We start from the raw sequence: 18,727 nt of genomic DNA, 5'->3' as shown, positions 1-18,727 counted from the left end.
GTAGTAATACCAAACCACAAAATGAGTTATGCCAGAAGGGGGATAGTTTTTTTTCAGAACTGTCAAACTTTGGAGACAACTTAGCATTCAGTTATCACATATTCTTTGAAACCTCCATTTTGGTGGCGTTTACAGTTCAGGTGGAGTATTGCACATAAAATAAGTGGCATGTTTTCTCCAATAAAAGATCCTGATATTCATTCTTTACAAAACATAGGTGGAGACAAAAGATTAGGGCATTTTTCAAATTACATAATTATTTATTGATGCCTAAAGGGAGAATTAACTTTAATTTTAGCCCTGACTCCAAGCTTAAACATCAAGCAACATCAATGTATTTTAGAGATCCTGACTTGCATTTAAACTAAAAACTCTCTATGTTTCTCATGAACCTTATGGTGTTACTGTATAACTAGACACGATGGTTTGATTTTATGGACACAGTGTAATTTTTAAGAGGGTCGTTATAACAAAATTTGCAATGCAGAGCAGATAACATGCACTCAACATAGATGAACCTTCTTGTGCAATCAATCTCTATTTACAAAAATAAAAACTTTCCTTTGGCAGAGCATGGAAGAAGTTATAAAATAGTTATGACATTTCTGACATTCTTTGTGTACATCATTTTTTAGGTTGTGAAAACCAAGAAAGAAAACAAAATGAAGTTATTAAAAAGCTATACACTTGGCGGCAAAAACTTTCCTCAAGTCCCAGACATTCCGTCAAATCTGAAATCCCTATATCATGTTCAGGGTCCAGTGAATCAGGTCTATTCTGAAATCCTTCTCAGCAGAATATGTGCATGCAAATAGAAGATGACAATCAGGCATGGAGAACTGGTTAACTCAGCCAGATATGTCCCACCGGTGCTGTGAGTAGTTTGGACACTTTACAAGCTTCCCTGATTGGCTGCCGACAGTCAAGAGAAAATGTGTACAAGTTCTCTGGACTTTATGGATTCAAGACATCCCCAAATAGATATGTAGTTTTATAGTTGAAGACAGAGAAACAGGAGGGGCCTTTAAGTACTGCCAAGTTTTGGAAATGTACAATTAATTCCAACCATTCAGATATAAAGTATAGTTGGTTTGTGTTTTATATGTAATTATTGTGTAAAATATGAGATGTTTATAACAAATGTATGTACAGAACTGTGTTAGCCGGAAGAATTGTTACACCTTTTTTAGAATTTTAAATGAATGTATAAAAATCTATTTTCTTATGTTCACAGGGTATTTACAGATATATATATATAGTCTACAAATAGGTTTATGTATATACCGTATGTATATGTGATACCTGCTGCTCTTACTGTGTGCAACATTTCAGTGTTTTTTTATTTTTTACTTCAACCAATATTTGAGTGGGGCGTAACCAACTATTTTTATTCATTGCTTGATTTTACATAAGCTAAGTATTAAGCCTCTTTCACATTGAGGCGTGGAGCCTCGGTGACCGTATATCCGCGCTATTTGTAGCGCGGCTATAGCGTCGTATTTACCGCGATATTCGGGCGCTAGCGGTGAGGTTTTAACCCCCGCTAGTGGCCGAAAAAGGGTTAATACCGCCCGTGTTGCGGGCGGTATTACCGCGCTTTCCCATTGATTTCAATGGGAAGGCGCGGTATAGGAGCGGTGAACACACCGCTCCTATATCGCGGTAAAGATGCGGCTAGCAGGACTTTTGGAGCGTTCCTGCTAGCACACCGCTTCAATGTGAAAGCCTTCGGGCTTTCACATTGAACACTACAGGGCAGGTTTTTTCATGCGGTATAGCAGCGCTATTTTTAGCGCTGTACCGCATGAAAACCGCCTCAATGTGAAAGGGGCCTAACTGAAATGTTCTAATTTATTTAAAGACATTGGGGCTGATTTACTAAATGCAAATAGGCTGTTCACTTTGCAAGCAAATTTTCCCGCAGCTTAGTAAATGAGGTGAAGTTCTGCTGACTTCCACCATCCAATCATGTGCAAGCAAACGTTTTTTTTTTCCATGGGTGTTCTGTGCAACGTGATTTTTTGCTAAGCTAAGGGAAAATTCCCTTGCCAAGTGAACAGCTGATTTGCCTTTAGTAAATCAACGCAATTTTGTAATTTCTATTTGATAGTGATGGAGCAGTGGTGTAGTAAAACTACAGTAGCCCAGCTGCATTAACACTTCCTGAAGGATGTGTCATCCCATATGGGCATTTACCGCTCTAAAAGGCTTTTTGAACTAGAGGGGTCAGTGTGAACCTAATTCAGTCAGATACACAGCAAAAAAATATATTTAAGGAGTTGTATGTAAGAATGTCAACACTTAAAGGGTAAGTTCACCTTTTCACCCTAAGACACTAGACCCTCACCCCCCACCCCTGGTCCCCGTTGTAAGGACCACAACAGGTTTACAGGATGTAATGTGTTCACAATTTCATTTTTTTATGAAAAGGTGAAATTACACTTTAAGGTAAGTATTACCCTCAGGCCCCGTACACACGACCGAGTTTCTCGGCAGAATTCGGCCAGAAACTCGATCGGAGCTGAATTCTGCAGAGAAACCCGGCGTGTGTACACTTTCGGCCAAGGAAGCCGACGAGTTCCTCGTCGAGCCAAATAGAGAACATGTTCTCTATTTCCTCGTTGTTCAATGAGGAAAGTTGGCTCGCCGAGATCCTCGGTGGCTTCACACAGAACTCAACGAGCAAAACGATGAGTTTTGCCCGTCGAGTTCCTCGGACGTGTGTACGGGGCCTAAAGGTTCAAGTGGTTGTTAGTCTACTTTTTTGGGTCCAGATATAGTTAGGAGTACATTTTATAGTTAGATTAGGAGGTAACATTTTAGGAGAAGAGTTTAAAGGCTCCTTTGGGACTTGTGTGGTCTGATGTTGTGCATTAAGGCTACTTTCACACTGAGGCGTTTTACAGGCGTTTTTGTGCTAAAAATAGCACATGAAAAGTGCCTGTAAACTGCCTCTTCTGCAGCCCCAGTGTGAAATCTCAAATGCTTTCACACTGGATCAGTGCGCTTACAGGAAAAAAAGTCCTGCAAGCAGCATCTTTGGAGCGGTGCGGGAGCAGTGTATACCACCCCTGTCCATTGAATTCATTGGGCAGCACTGCCGAAGTGCCTACAAAGCGCTTCGGCAGCGTACTTTTTTAGTCCTTTATTCGGCTGCTAGCCGGGGGTTAAAAGCATCCTGATAGCGGCCGAAAAGTGCCGCTATTACAGCAGCACTAGCGGCACTTTACTGCTAAAGTCCCCCAACCCCAGTGTGAAAGTAGCCCAAAACATACTGACACTTGCTACTACATTGGCAGCAAAGGATTGCTCTGGACCGCTTTGCTGATAGTGACAATAGTAAACTATGCCTAGCAAATGTGGGATGACCTGCCCTCTATAAGCCTCCATCAGGGGTGTATGGGACAGGGTGACAAAACAGGAGCACAACTGAATGATTGTTGTCACTCCATACCAGGATGTTTTTGAACATTGACCTTTATGGCAGGATCACAAGGTACTGTGTTAATAAAAACTGCCAATTTAAAGAAAAATTAAAACTACTTGAAATTAGATTAACGTGTTGAAACCTAAATGAGTTTTGACTGAGTTTAGGTCTACTTTAAGAATTAAAGCTGCCCATACACTATACAGTCTGGGTGTACAATGTCTGTTAAATCTCCTTTAGACTTACCAAAACTATGTAATATAAGGATAAACCTAAACAATTTATTGCATTTATATCAAAATAGACAGGGGGCTGGATTCAGGTAGATCTGCGCATTTTTACGGCGGCGCAGCGTATCGTATTTACGCTACGCCGCTGTAAGTCAGAGAGGCAAGTGCTGTATTCACAAAGCACTTGCCTCCTAAGTTACGGCGCCGTAGCGTAAATGGGGCCGGCGTAAGCTCGCCTAATTCAAATGAGGATGAGGGGCCGTGTTTTATGTTACGTGATTGACGTTTTGTACGAACAGCGCATGCGCCGTCCGTGAAATTTCCCAGTGTGCATTGCTCCAAAGTAAGCCGCAAGGACGTCATTGGTTTTGACGTGAACGTAAATTACGTCCAGGCCCATTCACAGACGAGTTACACAAACAACGTAAAATTTTCAAATTTCGACACGGGAACAACGGCCATACTTAACATTGGCTACGCCACCTAGGGGGCAGCTTTAACTTTATGCAGCGTATCTCTTACAGAAACGGCGTATCTTTACTGCGACGGGCAAGCGTACGTTCGTGAATCGGAGTATCTAGTCATTTACATATTCTACGCCGAAAACAACAGAAGCGCCACCTAGCGGCCAGCGGAAAAATTGCCTAAGATACGACGGCGCAGGCCGTCGTATCTTAGCTAGGTTTAAGTGTATCTCAGTTTGAGCATACACTTAAACTTGCGACGGGCTTAGATTCAGAGTTACGTCGGTGTATCTACTGATACGCCGACGTAACTCTTTGTGAACTCTTTGTGAATTCGGCCCAGGCTCTTTAACTATGTAGTTGATGGTAGATCTAAATTAGATTATACAATTATACGATTGCCATTGCTGATATTCTTCTGAAAATGCCAGTTGGCTTACTGTTATGCTGACACACCCTCTTTAATACTTCGGAATCAAGTATGCAGATCAGGACAGTCGACATCAAGTCGAATGTCTTTATCTGTGTATTTGTTCTGGGTTGGCAGCATGAAAGCTAGGCAACTAACATTATAAGAATGAGAGGTCTGCAGTAGCAGCCTTCTTGTTTCTCTCTAAAAATCTTTCCTTTAAGGTACTTTAAGGGGTTTTTGTATATACAAATTCACTTTGTGGATGTCATTCACACGGTGCAGGCGGTACTTTTTTTCAGTGCAGTACGAGGCAATCCACCTCCTCGCACCTCGTGGTGGCCAATCGAATTTAGTGAAATATCTGTATGACATTTCAATGAGGCAGCATCTGGTGTAAATTAGCCTGTAAGCATTCACGGAGGCTCCACAAGGTATCGACAAACATTTTTAGCGTAGATAGAAATGTGAATGGTTATGGTGAATGGCTCTGTGTCATTTTTATTTATTTATTGTATTTTTGTCTTGTCATGGGGATTTCCCTTTACTTCCTGTCCCCAAAACAGAACAGGAAGTAAGAATGAATCTCTCCAAAGGAAGATGGATTGAAATTCATCTGGTTCAGCAGGAACTGGTCGAATTTCAATCTATCTATGAGCAGGCTGGTTATACTGAAGTTGATCTATCGATGGACTTCAATACAATCAGCCGGTTTTTCTTATGTGATCACTGCAGAGGCTATAGCCTTGGGCAGTAATCATTGTATTCTGATGGTGGCAGAATACAATAGTGCAGTAGTTACTTAGATTTACCTACATTTACTCACATTTGCATGTAGCTTAAGGGGCATTGGTTGGGGTGTAATAAAAACACAACTCCCCAGCCGCTTCCCAACAAGTGTAAACAAGCTCTTACTTTGTTACTTACCTTTACACACATTTCACTTTCTGGTTTAGTGAGGCACTGGTGATGTTGCCCCGGCCTCACAGCTGCCCCCCACATCCCCAGAGCCTTTCTAGGTAAGCTCATCTGTATGTTGTGAGATCTCAAAAGTTTTTGTGAACTCTTACAAGATCTCTGGGAAAATGCCTTTAGAGAAGACTGGGGGGTGTGGAAGATTATTAATCCAGGACGTAAAGTGAGAGAGCTTACTCTGTCCTTACCAACTTACTCTTACTCTGTCCTTACCAACAATGACCACTGAAAGAAGTGTGTTGCGTTAAAAAAAATGTAACGAATTCAAGGACAGTGAAGCCTGATGTGAACAGTAAAAAAAAAAATATTACCATTTTAGAAATGTTTTGAAAGAATCATTTACTTTATTTTGGGGGAAGGTCCACTAGAGCAGTGTTTCTCAACTCCAGTCCTCAGGGCGCACCAACAGGTCATGTTTTCAGGATTTCCCTCAGATGAAACTGCTGTGGTAATTACTAAGGCAGTGAAACTGATAAAATCACCTGTGCAAAATAATGGAAAGCCTGAAAACAAGACCTGTTGGTGCGCCTTGAGGACTGGAGTTGAGAAACACTGCACTAGAGTGATGAAATATGTTAGGGAAAGGTGATAATTGGGGGAACAGAGGCATGTATTGTGAAACTCACATGTCTTTTTAGGTTTTGGCAGGTTTCTGGTACAAACAAACATTCCAAAATATCTGAAGCTAAAATGGATAGCTATATTTTGTATCTTTTGTAAAATGACAGTATTAAATGTTTTATGATTTTCCGTAATCTATGCATAAAGTAAAAACATGTTTTATTTCTTTCTATGGACTTTTTATTTTGCTTCTATACTTTAAATATATATCATAATAAAATAAAATGAAATGTTATACATGGTAATATAAACCTAGGGAGCTCCTTTTGTTTTTTGCAATAATACCGAACCTTATACAAGTAAGGCCCAGATGTAGATCAATCTAAATAGTTGTTCCACTTTATCATAACTGACATCATTTTGACTGTACAATCTGACAACATATGAAGGTATGTGAGGTTGTGTGCTGGTGAAATCTCTGTTCTTGATTTAGTTATGCAATAACATGACAACAGGCAAAAGCGGTAATGACATGTATGCTCTTAACCAGCATACATTGATATGAATGCCATTGGCATAGCTGCCAAACACTGTAACTATGTAAGCTAAGTAGACTATTTCTTACTATGCTTGGATGTAGAAGGACCACCTCATCAATCACCCATAATATTAGGTTATGTCTACTTGCCATTTCTTAAAGGGCAAATCAAGCTAATGTCATGTTGCTTTTAAAGCTGAACTCCAGGAATAAGGCAAAATGTACCTATGCAGTGGGGCCGCCTGTACTTCCAGGGGTAAAGCTGAACTCCAGGAATAAGGCAAAATGTACCTATGCAGTGGGGCCTCCTGTACTTCCAGGGGTAAAGCTGAACTTCAGGTATGGCATTCATTGCATAGTTACTTCACGCTAGCTTGGACAAAAGTAAGCATGCATATGCCATGCCTCTGAAACCACTGTGGTGATGAAAATAGTACAGTATAGTAGTTGCATTTGCTACAGCGATCTGTCTTCTGGGCCCTGTGCTGAGTGGTTGCCTTGCTGAAGGTAAACACAGAGGAGTGCTCGAATTGGCACATTCGCCCTTCACAAAATGCCCTGTCATTTTTTCAGTGGATGAAAGGTGTTCTCTGATTGGACAAGATGACAAGGCAGGGCAGTGACAACACAATCTCCACCTTGTATAATTAGCAAACTCTTTGTATGCATTGAGAAAAACGCAAGGCATTCTGTGACTGGTGCTTGTGCTGAGCAAGTAACACCCTGTAGTTACTATGAAGCAGGGCAGCCATTTGGCACAAGTCCCAGCAGACAGCAGTGATCATTGTAGCAGAAGTGACAACTACAGTGATTTGCCACACGGGTGCCTGGCAGAAATCGTGCAGTAACTTCTACAGGTAGCGGCGATTTGGGCATGGGGAGCCAACCTGCCACTGTCGGCGGTGGCGGCTGGCTGGTCGGCAAGTGGTTAAGAGTAGATTTAAACATGCGTCTAAATCTCCCCTTCCTCCCCTTCATCCGCATTGGATCATGCTCCAGAGGCTACTGACAGGCGGTGAGGAAGTGATGACACGCATTTGTGGCTCTTCCCCATTTACTTGAATGTGTAGCAAGTGTTACATGGCGGGTGAAGCATTGCAGCCACGGAATGTAAACATCCTCGCCCACTGCCTGTCGCAGTTTAAAGGGCTAATTGCAGAATGTAAAAAAAAGAGTCTCATCCACATATTTCAAAGAAAAAAGAAAACTCGAATAGAGTTTAATTTTGATATTACTACATCAGGAAATAAGCAACTCACATTTTGAAAATGCACAATAGTTTGTAATTCCCAATAAACTTGTTCAGCCTCCTATACACCATCCAATCCAATCAGACCAATCGTATACATTGCTGGTACTGTCTCCTCTGATGTCACAACCAATAAAACAATAATGAATGAATACCCCAAAAAAAGAAGAGAAAACTTCTATAGAGTTTTTCCATTACTGTTAAGGAAAAGGATCTAAAAAAAAATTATATATAGAGATATATAGATAGATATATAGATAGATAGATAGATAGATAGATAGATAGATAGATAGATAGATAGTCACCACAGAGCCAGATTAGTTCCCAGCTCCCAGCAGTCTTCATGTTCTTCCATCCAGCCTCCCAGCAGCTTCCTAGCACCACTCTGCCTGAACCAGCCGCTTGCCTGCCAATATCTGCATTTCCTCTGATGACCACATCCCCAAGAATGACATGCACACTGTGTTAGTGTGTTCTCATTGAATGTTTTTTATTCAAGCAATGCTTTTTTTTGTTATGTGTTTTTTTTGCATGGCATTTCCTAAAGGCAATGGCAGCAGGCCAAGGGAATGCCCATTCTCTTCCAGAGTCTGATGACGGAGATCCTGCCACCTGTCAATTATTTCTCACCATCAGATCTGTTTTTCTTTTAGGTACAGTCAAAAATGAAAGTTCTCAATTGTATGTGAAATGTATTATGGAAGTAGGCATCACTTACAATTACATTGGTGTTTATTTATCCAAGGAGTTAAGGCAATTTACTTTGCACGTAAATTAGCACATAGCTTAATAAATGAGGTCAAGCTATGTGTTGATTTAGGTGGCTAAGTTTACACCCTAGACTCCTTTCTTAAACCAACACCAATCTTAGGTTATAATGTATCCTTACCCCAGCACTGGTTATGTTGAAGTGGGAATAATGTTATTGTAATGATTTGAGCATAGGGGCATGCTTGTAATGTACCTTTTTTTGTGTTTCCCAAACAGATCAGCCAAAGTTAAGCATGTTGATATAAATAATCTTGTGGCCTTCAACAAAACCTAAAGATGTTCACTTTGTGAAGTAATTCTTCAAATTTGTGAACGAGGGGTAAAAGTTTCACTTCACTTTCAAAAATAGCAAACATATCTAGATGGGATTTTTAAGGTATTCATAAAAATTAAGGTTTTTAAGTTATTATGCAAATCATTAAAAAGCTCAAAAGGCTAACAGTGTAAGTATAGGGTCATAGTTGTTGTTGTAAAGACTCTCCTAATTCCCGACACATTTCAAAAATGATTTCTTCCTCAGGAGAGAAGAGAATCTGTTCACTGAAAAGCATACTGTAACAACCATTGATATAACATATTCCACGTATTAATAAGTATAGGTGAACATCACAATAGACTTAACAACACACATATGGACATATGTATATGCCAGCCCATAAAAACAGCACTTTTGTTCAAAGGTTTTGATGTAGTCCCCTTCTTGGAACCCAGGGTCCCCTCCACAGCAAGAACTTGTGGGTACCAACCAAAGTAATAGAATAAATACTGGTAAGTAATATACTAATAACAGCCCTATATCAAAATGGTTGCCTAGTGCCACACTGATATCCACAATATATCATTACATGTATAACCTTTATAGTCAATCTACAAAAATCCTACATTAATAAATAAGTCTTGTGAATAGGGTGTATTTCCGCGCCAAATAAATAAGTAATAATTGATCACAAAGTGAAGTACTATTGAATACTTATAGTGACAAGCAGCTCCTCTGTAACAAAATAAATATATAGTGCAATGGAATGAGAAGAGTGGAAGAGGGCGCTAATAATAATAATACCAATAATGCGATACCGCTCAGTGGGAGGATGCGATACCTCTCAGTGGGAGGATTGCAATGGTATGATTAAAGTATATATTAAATAAATTAATTTAAACACTCCAGTGGACAAAATACAAATATATCAATATTAAATTAATTATATCTCTACCGTTAATATACAGTGATTTACCATACACAGGTGAGTTATTAAATACAGCAACTAAGTGATAGAAAATGTGTCCAATAAACAAAGTCAAACAAAGACATGTCTCTTGAATGACACCTCAAAGAAATTGCATCAAGTGAAAAAACAAAGTCCATAGGTGATTGCCTTCGCAGGTGAATTCAATCCAAAATTAATTAAAAATTAATTAAAATCAATTAAAAATTAGAGCTGAGCAGGTCTAAGTGCCTGCACACTGTACACCACCGTTCAGACTGCTGCACTTAGACCTGCTCAGCTCTAACGACCCCCTTTTTAATTAAAGGGGCCACTGCATCTGGTAAGCATATCCCTTGTCAAGAGCACATCGGGTGAAGTCTCAGTAAATTATGGTGGTTGCAGTATCACATAGACTCTTTTTGCATGATTTTGGATTGAATTCACCTGCGAAGGCAATCACCTATGGACTTTGTTTTTTCACTTGATGCAATTTCTTTGAGGTGTCATTCAAGAGACACGTCTTTGTTTGACTTTGTTTATTGGACACATTTTCTATCACTTAGTTGCTGTATTTAATAACTCACCTGTGTATGGTAAATCACTGTATATTAATGGTAGAGATATAATTAATTTAATATTGATATATTTGTATTTTGTCCACTGGAGTGTTTAAATTAATTTATTTAATATATACTTTAATCATACCATTGCAATCCTCCCACTGAGAGGTATCGCATTATTGGTATTATTATTATTAGCGCCCTCTTCTACTCTTCTCAATAAATAAGTCTTGCTGATAATAAACTCCCACATAAAGCTTCATGTACTGTACACCCTGTCTACATTTACAGCGGCTGTAGGAAAACGTAAAATGCTGTGATTTTGCCATGGTTTTGCGGTTTCCCAAGGCCGGTGATCAAGACGTTCCTATCCTGAACACCATATTTTTTTGGGCCAAAACGCCCAAAAAAAAGACAAAAGCTCCTAAACTCAAGTTTAGGATCTGCTAGCGTACATGAAGCCTTAATGGAGCAAGTGTACATAAGGGAGGCATATGTTCTAAAAAATGAAAACTGGCACCAAAATCCAAGTATTAAAAATTGTTCTATAAAGGGTCTATATGTATCTCTATATGTCCACCGATACCGTAGAGTGACTGGGGCTAGACATATACATTTCTAAAAAGGAGATGTCACATACATTTAAATGTGGATATCAAACAGACAACCAAAAGCCAAACAACGTCATCAGAGGGCACAGCACCAAAGAAATGACCTATCCATAATGCAAAGTATTTATATGATAGCAGAGGGACACTATTTAGGAGTATAATGTAGTACATCTGATTGTAATTGTGGAGAAGAATCAAGTCCTGGCAACTATGTGACATCTCCTTTTTAGACATGTATATGTCCAGCCCCAGTGGTAAGGGGAAGACAGAACTAAAAATGGTGCCCATTCATAGAAGGTTCCCACCGAGATGTGTGACGACTTTGTGCATAGTGGTACCAGCATAATAGATTGCACAGCCTGCCAAAGTGCCTTGCACCATGGCAGAAAAGGGCAGGTGCTAGGGCACTGCCGCCAAAGAATGAAGATCCAGAAACCACACAACCCTGGGGGGCAGAGCTGGAGACACGATCACCAAGAGTCACCTTGCTGGCCTAACACCACAGGAAAAATGAACCCGAATCAAACTAATGGGCGCACGAGCCAGGGCACAGCCAACATTCCCACAAAAGGAGGAAGAGTGGAGGCACATTTTCTGCGCTGGGCAAGGAGGAGGACCACAAAGGCCCACAGAGGGACACCCCAAACCAATATGACAATAAACATCATCAAAATTATTTTGCAAAAATATAGCCAAATAACAGAATCAACATATATGTGTACAGTCACTAATAAATTATCAGTGTAACATATTAAATTGCAACAAACATCGTGCGTAAGAGGGCGATTATTTGTACATAAATGGTAACACATAAATTATATACAGCACACTCTAAGTGTAGTTACTGCACCGCACTGTAGACATAAAAGATGAAAAAGGACACTTATCAGCTGATAAACAAAAAGAAAGATAGAAAATACAGACAATCCACCTCAATTCTACCTGAAGTAGTTGTCCCTTCCAATCACCCCCCACCCCTGAGGGTCTTTGTGTACCACCTGAATCGAGAGATGTCATTAGGAAGTGTGTACAGGCAGGGCCGGCGCTAGCGCAAGGCAACATGGGAACTTGCCTTACGGCACCAGGGAAAATTGACAGTGTCACTGTGTCAGTGTCTCTCTCGTCTCTGTGAGTCCCAGGATTACACACAGCAGGCATCTCCCGCTGTGTGTATTGGAGTTTAGTGTGTTAACTTTGGCCGCGCTGTGAGAAAAGTCCCACCCTCCTCCTAGATCAGCTTGTGTGATAGGCAGAACAATGCGTCTATCATACAAGCTGATCAAGGAGGAGGGCAGGACTTTTCTCACAGCTCAGCCAAAGTTTTCACACTAAGCTCTGATACACACAGCGGGAGATGCCTGCTGTGTGTGAAGTGTAGAGGAGGAGGGAGGGAGGGGAGCGCTGCAGCCACATTGGCAGTGTGTGTGATAAGTTCTCTCTCATGTCACGCTGCCCTGGCGACCCCTCCTCTCTTCTCGTCCATCCCCATTTGCTTGTGACATCATCTGGGATGGACGAGAAGAGAGGAGAGGCCGCCGGGGCAGCGTGACATGAGAGAGAACTTATTACAGATGTTTCCTGCGTACTGGCTGCCAGGTAAACGCTGTTCTCCAATATGCCCCAATGTGCTCCAATATGCCCCGATGTGTGCCAATATGCCCTGATGTGCACCAAGTGCCCCATGCCCTGATGTGCCATGTGTCCTGATGTCCCGTGCCCTGATGTCCTGTGCCCCAGTCTGCTGTGCCTCAATGTTGTGTGCCCTGATGTGCTGTGCCCTGATGTACTGTGACCTGTGCCCTGATGTGCTGTGCCCTTTACCCTGATGTGGCCTGGTGTGCTGTACCCTGATGTGCAAAAAACAGCTTGGTGTTCCCCTTAAAATTTCCAGCATACCCTTTTCCAGGCATGCAACTTGGGATCCCAAGAAATGGAGGCCAATTAGCTTGCCCCCCCCCCCCCACACACACACACACACACTTTCTGTACTATACTAGGCCACATGCCTGTCAACATTTAGAAGGTACCTTGCAAGGCTCCCTATGTTGAGAAGACAAGGGCCTCATTCCCACATTGTGTCTCCCATGTGGGATGTGTGGGTTTGTGATTTGGGGAACTTATCAGAATCTAAAAGCCCCCTTTATAATAAGGAGACCCTCAGATAATTGACCCCTTTCCTAGGGAAATTAGCATGGGGTACATTAGTACCACTTATTACACATTTCCAGAAAGAGTTCCATTAAATAAACAAACAGACCCCATTACATCATCTTTTAAAGGGGTTGTAAAGGTAAAATATTTTTTACCTTAATGCATCCTATGCATTAAGGTAAAAAAACATCTGACAGCACCGCCCCCCCACCCCCCCCCGAGCCTCCGTTTTACTTACCTCACCGTTTGAAAGTCCCGGGGCGCGTGCTTGTCATCTTGTTCGGGTCCCAGCCTGGCCGTTGATTGGATAAGCTGGGCGGATTGATAGCAGGGCAGCCATTGGCTGGCACTGCTGTCAATCACAGCGGATGACGCGGCGCGCCGGTGGGGGGCCGAGTGATACAGTCGGCGGCTATGGCCGCCAATGTATCACGGGAGCGCGCTCGCAAAAGCTTTCCACCATGCGAGGGAGCTCGCATGAACGTGGAAAGCTTTTGCGAGGAGGAGCCGAGACAGCCGCCGAGGGACCCCAGAAGACACGGATCCGGGTCACTCTGTGCAAAACGAACTGCACAGCGGAGGTAAGGATAACATGTTTGTTATTTATTTTATTTTTTTATTCTGCCTTTAGTGTCCCTTTAATTGAAAGAAAACAAATACAAATTATTTTTTAATTCAATAATTTTTATGCATTTTAGAAAAGTAGCCCAGCAACTGTTTTGGATGCAAGAAATTGCAACAGATTTGTAAAATATGAAATAAAATAAAATGGAAAGGAATGATACACCAAAATAAAAAGAGTTGCGTGGTTAATACTGGGTACTAAATGGAAGCAACAGAAAGAATGTTATGTATGTGTCAGTAGGCATTCAAGCCTGGGTATCAGTAAGGAGTTAGCGGTCTGAACATGAGATTATAAGTAGAGGGAAAGAACAGGAAAAGTAATAGAAGAGGAACAGATGAGAAAGAGAAAGCTAGAAGGGAAGAGTAGAGGGGGAAAAGATCAAGAGGGAAAGGTGTATCACAGTGTGGTATGTCATAATGATGGCAGGCTTCTTGTAGAAATGAGAAAGGGAGTAGCCGCTTCAGGTGGGAACCCAAATGAAGATCCACCGTAGCAGATAACTCAGGTGCAGGAAATGCACTCAGCAAGGCAGGAACAAAAATGTTTCTGGACAGCCGCACTCTGAACAAATTGTAGCCTTTATTAAAAAAAGGACAGCACTACAAGTCACAGCAAAAATTAAAATAGAACCTGACTTCTGACGCGTTTCGCACTGGAACTAGTGCTTAGACTAAGCACTAGTTTCAGTGCAAAACGCGTCAGCTGCCAGGTTCTATTTTCATTTTTGCTGTGACTTGTAGTGCTGTCCTACTTTTAATAAAGGCTACAATTTGTTCAAAGTGCGGCTGTCCAGAAACATTTTTGTTCCTGCCTTCTTGTAGAAATGTTAGGGTGATGGTACATGATCCATGGTTACCATATGTCCCCTATTGTAATCCAGCTTCAATAATATCATCCAACAGTGTAATTCATATCAACTCATTGCCCACCAGTCTTAGTCCTGTGTAATTTAACATCATGGACCATATTTGGTCCCATAGACTTCAACAGGGTTCAACCTCTGTTAATTTCAAAAAGGGTACTCAAGATAAATGTTATAGTCCCTAGTTAATGGAAAGTTCAGTCACATGACCTGTTAGCGATATAGCGTTCGCTAAATTTTGCTAATAAGACAGAAGCCATAGAGGTGTAAATCTAAACCAGTAACCAGGGCTGGACTGGGACAGAAATTTGTCCCTGGACTTCATCCGGACTGGCCCACTTTGACAGGTCTCCCCCATGGCGGCCGGACAACTTCTGCACCCCCCCAAGCCACCCAAACCCCCTCTCCCCCTTCACTAGCCACTAGCTGTTCTCCTTGTTTAGAGTAGAACGGCTGGTACTGGTACTCTTATAGGCAGTACCAGTGGGGAAGCTAGACATTATTTCACCTGGGGCAAAGAATCAGTTCGGTGTCCCCCCTTATGGGACAAGGTTAGGCAGAAGGGAGAAACTCCCAGGCCATAGCTGTTGAGTCAGCTGTCTGTCCCCTCCCCCATGCTCCTCTGCCATCCCCCTGCTCCTCTGGTCCTCCCCCTGCTTCTTTGTTCCCCCCAGGTGAGCGCTGTGGGGAGGGAGAGGAGGTGAGCGCTGCGGGAAGGGAGAGACAGAGGAGCGGAGGGGGGGCGGCAGTCCACTGTCACTGAAGCCGGCCCACTGAGCCATCGGCCCACCGGGAAACTCCCTGTAGTCCCAATGGCCAGTCCATCCCTGCCAGTAACTTTCACTCAAAAAGAATGCACAAGATTCCCCTCTACTTAAAAACGTATTAAGCACAATTTTGATATAACCAAAGATATTCCTCTGTGCATTTACAAACGTTTGGTGTACACTACGGCAAGTGTCCGTTTTTATCTGACTACCTCTGAGTTCATCTAGGTCCTCACCTTCTTCTATTTTTTTTCTACCTAAACCTGATGGATCAGAGATAAAAGGATGCATGTCTGGTTACATCCACCTGCCCTTAAACCTAACATAGATTTGTTACAAGATGCAGGAAAAAAATGAATACACACAGATGTGACAAAATGCGTTACTGTTGCATTTCAGCAGGGAATCTGTTCACAATCCCCTGCCGGTTGGAATGGATGCCTTATGTGCATAGGCGTGCACACAGGGTGTGCCAGGTGTGCCCAGGCACACCCTAATCACCCTGTGTAGCACAGATTTCCCCTACTATCCTGGTTCCCTCCTCCTTCCCCCTCACATTGCTACCGGCTTCCCTCCTCTCCCTTTCCATCATCTGTTGCTGCGGGGAGGCTTTAGGATGAGTGGGGGAAGGAGCCGGTAAATATGTCATTTACTGGCCCCTTCCCTTTTTGAATGAACATCGTAAGTGAACGGTAGTGTGTGTTTGAGCTTTGGGGTGCACAACCTAATGCCATAGGCTGCGCACACCTGTGCTTCTGTGTGAAAGGGTCCTAAAAGATCTTCTAATCCAGATATGTCTCTCGGCCCTCCATATATGTAGACAGATTGCTCAAACTTTTTCATGATCAACAACTGAATGTCAGCATTTCTGACTAGCTGAATGTCAAGAACAGAATTCTTGTAGCTCCACTTTAAAGGTACAATTAAATAATGGTTTACCACAAAAAAGGCTGCAGGTCAAAAGCTATCATTAATGGTGAAATCATATAGTTATGTAATTGTATTATTTGTTCACGTAAAGATCAATTTGATAAGTAATTCTGTTTTGGCAACAGCGTAAAAAATTCCCTGCGGCCTTGAGTGTACTCATGAGGAATAGTTTTACTGTTACATCCTTTCAGTTTTGACATCTATCTTCACTAGAAGTACCTACAGGAATATTAAAGAAGTGATTAATCAATTTCTGCCAGCTGCTTTGGGACGTTAAAGTAACTTAAGGGCCTACGAAACTTGACAAGTTATTGCAACTTATAATGGTATGTAACTAAGGTGTAAAATATTTTACCCTTTCATTTATTTATATATATATATATTTTATGCTGCTGTTGGATCATATAATTCTCTCAAAGAAAATAAATTATCTTGAAAACATAGAGGTTGTTAACAATTTTCTTTTGATGGTACTGCTGTGCAGCTGCCAAAATATTGTATTCACTTTCACATTTGAAATCCCCCAGAGGATATTTCAATAGCATTAAAAGAACATTTAGCATCCTTCATCACTCAACAGAAGTGTATTTTTCCCAATTTAGTTAAATAAAAATATTTTAGGACATTCCATCCTCAGAGGTTTAATATATGCATGCTTGAAATAACTTTTTTTTAAATGCAAAAGCAGTATTAATAAAATCCAAAAATAATTTACTAAAGTACCTAGCTGATTTCCAATGGTTACTGCCTTCGGGATATTATGAGGAATCAGACAGAAAATGTGTTTTACTATGGAAATTGAATCTCCATTATATTTCCATAAAAATCCAGTTTTATTTGCTGTATATGTGGTGGCCTAAACTGGTCCTCTCTCTTTTATTCTTGCATTTTCATTATGCTTCCCAAACATTTTTCATTCAGCAGTTGTCATGGATATGCAATAGTCTGGCAGCTTACCTGTTTCTATCTGTCCATTAAGAGGCCTGACTCTGTTCTGGTTACCTTCTTATGTCCTCTCCTTCCTGTATGGCCCCACCCAGGCCATCCCAGGAAGTCTATATTAACTGTTGCACTACAGGCCTGCAGTGCTGTACAACAGTGTGGTTTGCTTTAGTTCCTGTCTGCAGTGTGCTACGATTATCTTCCTGTGTACCGTTTTTGGCTCGTCCCTGACTTCTCCTGTTTGCCTGTGATCTTGACCTTTTGCCTGTCCCTCGGTTACTCCTGTCTGCCTGTTGCCCCGACCTCGGCTTACCCATCACTACCACTTGTCTGCTTGCTGCTTCCCCTCTCTCCCTGCGGAGCGTGACCTAGGGGATCCCAGGGGTCGTCACGACCTGGAACCAGCTGCGGCGAAGGCCATCCTCAACACTAGAGGCTCTGGTGAACACAAAGCTGGGTCTTAGACTCCGCGCCCTGGGCGATCTTGGGTTCACACTTCCTCTCTTATCGCAGCAGTCGGTCATAGGTTTCACTACCCTGTGGTGCATCCCTGACCCCAACGGGGTGCACTTGTCACCTGGCCACAGGTGACCTGACAGCAGTTCTCCCTTTTCTCTCTCAGCTAACATGCTGTATATGTTCGACTATACATAAAATGACTTCTAATATTTTGAACTATTCTGAGATAATCAGGTATGCCATGGGAACAGAGGTGTACACAAGATGCTGATGATATTTAAAGGGGTTGTAAAGGAATTATTTTCTTCCCCTAAATAGCTTCCTTTACCTTAGTGCAGTCCTCTTTCACTTACCTCATCCTTCCATTTTGCTTTTAAATGTCCTTATTTCTTCTGAGAAATGTTCCTTCCTGTTCTTCTGTCTGTAACTCACCACCGCAATGCGAGGCTTTCTTCCTGGTGTGGAGAAAGCCTCTTGAGGGGGGAGGGGGCGAGCAGGCAAGTCAGGACACTCTCTACTTTGCAGATAGAGAAAGGAGCTGTGTGTTAGTAAGCGTCCTGACACTCCTGCTCGCCCCCTACCCCCTCAAGAGGCTTTCTCCACACCAGGGAGAAAGCCTCGCATTACGGTGGTGAGTTACAGACAGAAGAACAGGAAGTGAGCATTTCTCAGAAGAAATAAGGACATTTAAAAGCAAAATTGAAGGATAAGGTAAGTGAAGGAGGACTGCACTAAGGTAAAGGAAGCTATTTAGGGGGGAAAAAATCCTTTTTAAACCCCTTTAACACACAGATACAGGAATTACTTCATAAGAATATTAAAGGGGTTGTAAAGGTTCATGTATTTTCACCTTAATCCATCTATGCATTAAAGAGGGGGTTCACCCTAAAAAAAAATTCTAACATTACAATGAGCTGACCTGTGACACGGACATTATGCTGGTCTTTTTTTGTATTTTTTTCGTACATACCGTTTTATCTGTATTTCTGCC

At 41.8% G+C, this 18,727-nt stretch overlaps 1 protein-coding gene across 1 annotated transcript in view; it reads left to right on the top strand.

Annotated features, from left to right (window-relative positions):
• CPED1 (cadherin like and PC-esterase domain containing 1) overlaps positions 1-1,417 on the top strand; it is a 408,757-nt gene extending 407,340 nt beyond the window's left edge. The window contains exon 22 of the mRNA XM_040343743.1: positions 636-1,417. Within this exon, the coding sequence (XP_040199677.1) occupies positions 636-815 (180 nt within the window). The 3' untranslated portion in view covers positions 816-1,417. The remainder of the gene's footprint in view (positions 1-635) is intronic.
• The last annotated feature ends 17,310 nt before the right edge of the window (positions 1,418-18,727 follow it).

Source organism: Rana temporaria, chromosome 3 (assembly GCF_905171775.1).
Source record: "Rana temporaria chromosome 3, aRanTem1.1, whole genome shotgun sequence".
Classification (NCBI taxonomy): Eukaryota; Metazoa; Chordata; class Amphibia; order Anura; family Ranidae; genus Rana; species Rana temporaria.
This window is presented reverse-complemented; position numbering and strand designations above follow the sequence as displayed.